Genomic DNA, 2664 nt, shown 5'->3' on the forward strand with positions numbered 1-2664 from the left:
TCACGTCATTTCATACGCACGTGACGGAGTGTAGAATGTAAAAAGTAAAAACTAGTTGATTCCTGAAAATAAAAAATAAAAAAGGTGAAAAGAAAATGGTTAGGAATGGGAATGGCAGAGACGAAGGAAGGTGGAGGCCCTCTTTCCTTCTCTCTCTGCAGTCTGCAGCAGCTGCATGCAATAATTGCGTGTCCAACAAGATTAGTCAGTCCTCAGCCTTTCCTCAGAAACCCCCATTTCCCTATGCTCTCGCTCCGCTAATTCTCTCTCCAATAATGCCTGCCTTCGCCGCTAAAACCGCCGGATTAATCGCCGCCGCCGCTGATCCTCCGCGGTTCAGCGAGGACATTGATAGTACCTGCTCCACTCCGTTTGTCAGTGCTCCGTCGAGTCCAGGCCACGCGCCGTCTGGATATTTCTTCAGTGCTCCGGCGAGTCCGATGCATTATCTTCTGTCCAGTGAGAAGGCGGCGTACGATCACGAGCCGGTGTTTTTGTCGTCCGATTCTGGTTCCTTCGAGTTTGAGTTCTCTTCGCGGTTTTCGTCGGATGGATTGGGCGGAAACGCGTCGTTTACGTCTGCGGATGAGCTGTTCTTCAACGGCCAGATCCGGCCGATGAAGCTGTCGTCTCACTTGCAGAGGCCGCAGGAAGCTCCGTTCGTAGATCCGTGCGGCGAATACGCCGAGAAGGCGAGGGGAAGAGATCCGAGCGTGTGCGTTAAGTACTCGCACCGGAAGGCGAGATCCATGTCGCCGCTGCGCAGCAATGCGCAGTGCGAATTGCGAGGATTAGAAGCCATAGCTGCGGAGGACGACGCCGAAACGAAGGAGAACGAGTCGAGTGAAACGACGCCGTCCTGCTCCGCATCGTCGTCGCGGTCGTCGTCTTCCGGAAGGAACTCGAAGAAATGGATATTCCTCAAGGATCTTCTCAACCGCAGCAAAAGCGAGGGAAGAGCAACCAGCAAGGAGAGATTCTGGTCGGCGATTTCCTTCTCGCCGTCGAAGGAGAAGAAATCGCCGTCGTTATCATCCCCTGCTTTATCTCCGTCGTCCTCGCGCGACGAGAAGAAAGGCAAAAACGAATCTAAGAAAGCAAAAACTCCTCCCGCTACCGGAAAACCTGCAAACGGAGTATGGAAACGGCGCGTCCCGCGGTCGGCTCACGAGCTGCACTACACGACGAACAGAGCACAAGCAGAGGAGATGAAGAAGAAGACCTTTCTGCCATACAGGCAGGGACTACTCGGATGCCTGGGCTTCAGTTCAAAGAGCTATGGCGCATTCAGTGGATTTACCAGAAATCTGAACCCAATATCGTCCAGGTGAATTTAAGATTTTACTAATAATTGCTGCTACATTTCAGTAATTTGTTGTTTCTGCATGTGAATAGATTGCTATGCCTGGCTGCCTTTCCTCCCCTTTTCCCATCCCATCTTCTTCTTCTTCTTCGGTAGAATCTTCTGTCCATTTGGGTCACTGTTCTTGAGATGTTTGATTTGCAGTTTGTCAGTTTCGATTAATTTCTTGCGAGCATGAGTAGTATGAATGTTGTCTATTTATTGTATGCCTTTGTTGTAAGATCTTATGGAGCTGAACCAGTACCTGAGTTCATTAATATCCATCTCAACTTAAATTCAAGCTCTAATTCAATCTCTCTGGAGGGATGACTAACTGCATCGTGCTTTTAGACACAAGCAGTCAGTCACATGTGAACTGTATTACAAATCTCGAAATGGGTTTCTGTTTGTTTTTATTATTTTTCAATAAGTATATGATATTGGGGATGGGTTTATGATGGGGGAATCTTACATGAGAGTGGGACCATGTCTGAACCTGGGGAGAAGCTATTTATGTACTTTTTGGATCGTCTCTCTTTTAGCCTTATCATTCCTCGCTTTCTACACAATAATAAAAATATCTATCTATCTCATCACACTGCAAATACTACTAACATTTATGTGGGCACATATATATATATATATGTGAGATATATCCATTGGATATTTCATTTCATACAAGTACTTTTTCTTTTTTTTTTTTTTTATGATGTTATTGACAATCTTACATCACCATGTCATGTCTTGGTTTCTTTCTCTCACCCGCACGTTACTTTCTGAGATTTATGTCTGTGGTTGCATTCAGTGGTGTGGGGTCTATGTGTTTTATTTATTTCCAAGAAGTAACAAAAACATGATTACGAGGGCAAAATAGGCTTATCAACTCTAGTAATGTTTATAAAACACTACTCCCTCCTCCGGATGACCGAACTTTTCGGTACCATTGAAAATATATACGGGTACTGTATCAAAAATTTTGGTATATAGAAACCTTCGGTACAGTATTGATATATATTGTTTATACCGAAAATTTTAATTTTGGTACGATATCGGTATATACAGATTATACCGAAAATATAATTTTTAATTTTAAAATAATTAAAAAAATTAATAAATATCACCATTTTTCACCATAAAAATAATATGAAAAAATTAATAAATTTTCAATAGTTTACATAATTTTTTTGTTATGATTTAAAAAAAAAATTAATAATGATTATTTATATTAATAATTAAATTATTTAATAAAAATAATATTAGTATGGTATGATACCGAAATATCGAACTTTCTAAAAATTCATACCGATACCGTACTGAAAATT

General features: G+C 42.0%; 1 protein-coding gene across 1 annotated transcript; it reads left to right on the forward strand.

Annotated features, from left to right (window-relative positions):
• Positions 1–1829, forward strand: LOC127242796 (uncharacterized). The gene has a single exon (XM_051262480.1). The coding sequence runs from the start codon at positions 96–98 to the stop codon at positions 1329–1331; it is 1236 nt and encodes a 411-aa protein (XP_051118437.1). The 5' UTR covers positions 1–95; the 3' UTR covers positions 1332–1829.
• The last annotated feature ends 835 nt before the right edge of the window (positions 1830–2664 follow it).

Source organism: Andrographis paniculata, unplaced genomic scaffold, assembly GCF_009805555.1.
Source record: "Andrographis paniculata isolate CXL003 unplaced genomic scaffold, ASM980555v1 Contig89END, whole genome shotgun sequence".
In the NCBI taxonomy this organism is placed as follows: Eukaryota; Viridiplantae; Streptophyta; class Magnoliopsida; order Lamiales; family Acanthaceae; genus Andrographis; species Andrographis paniculata.

What these genes read in the sequence shown, in the direction of transcription:
- LOC127242796 (XM_051262480.1), top strand. Translation starts at nt 96, where the DNA reads ATGGTTAGGAATGGGAATGGCAGAGACGAAGGAAGGTGGAGGCCCTCT.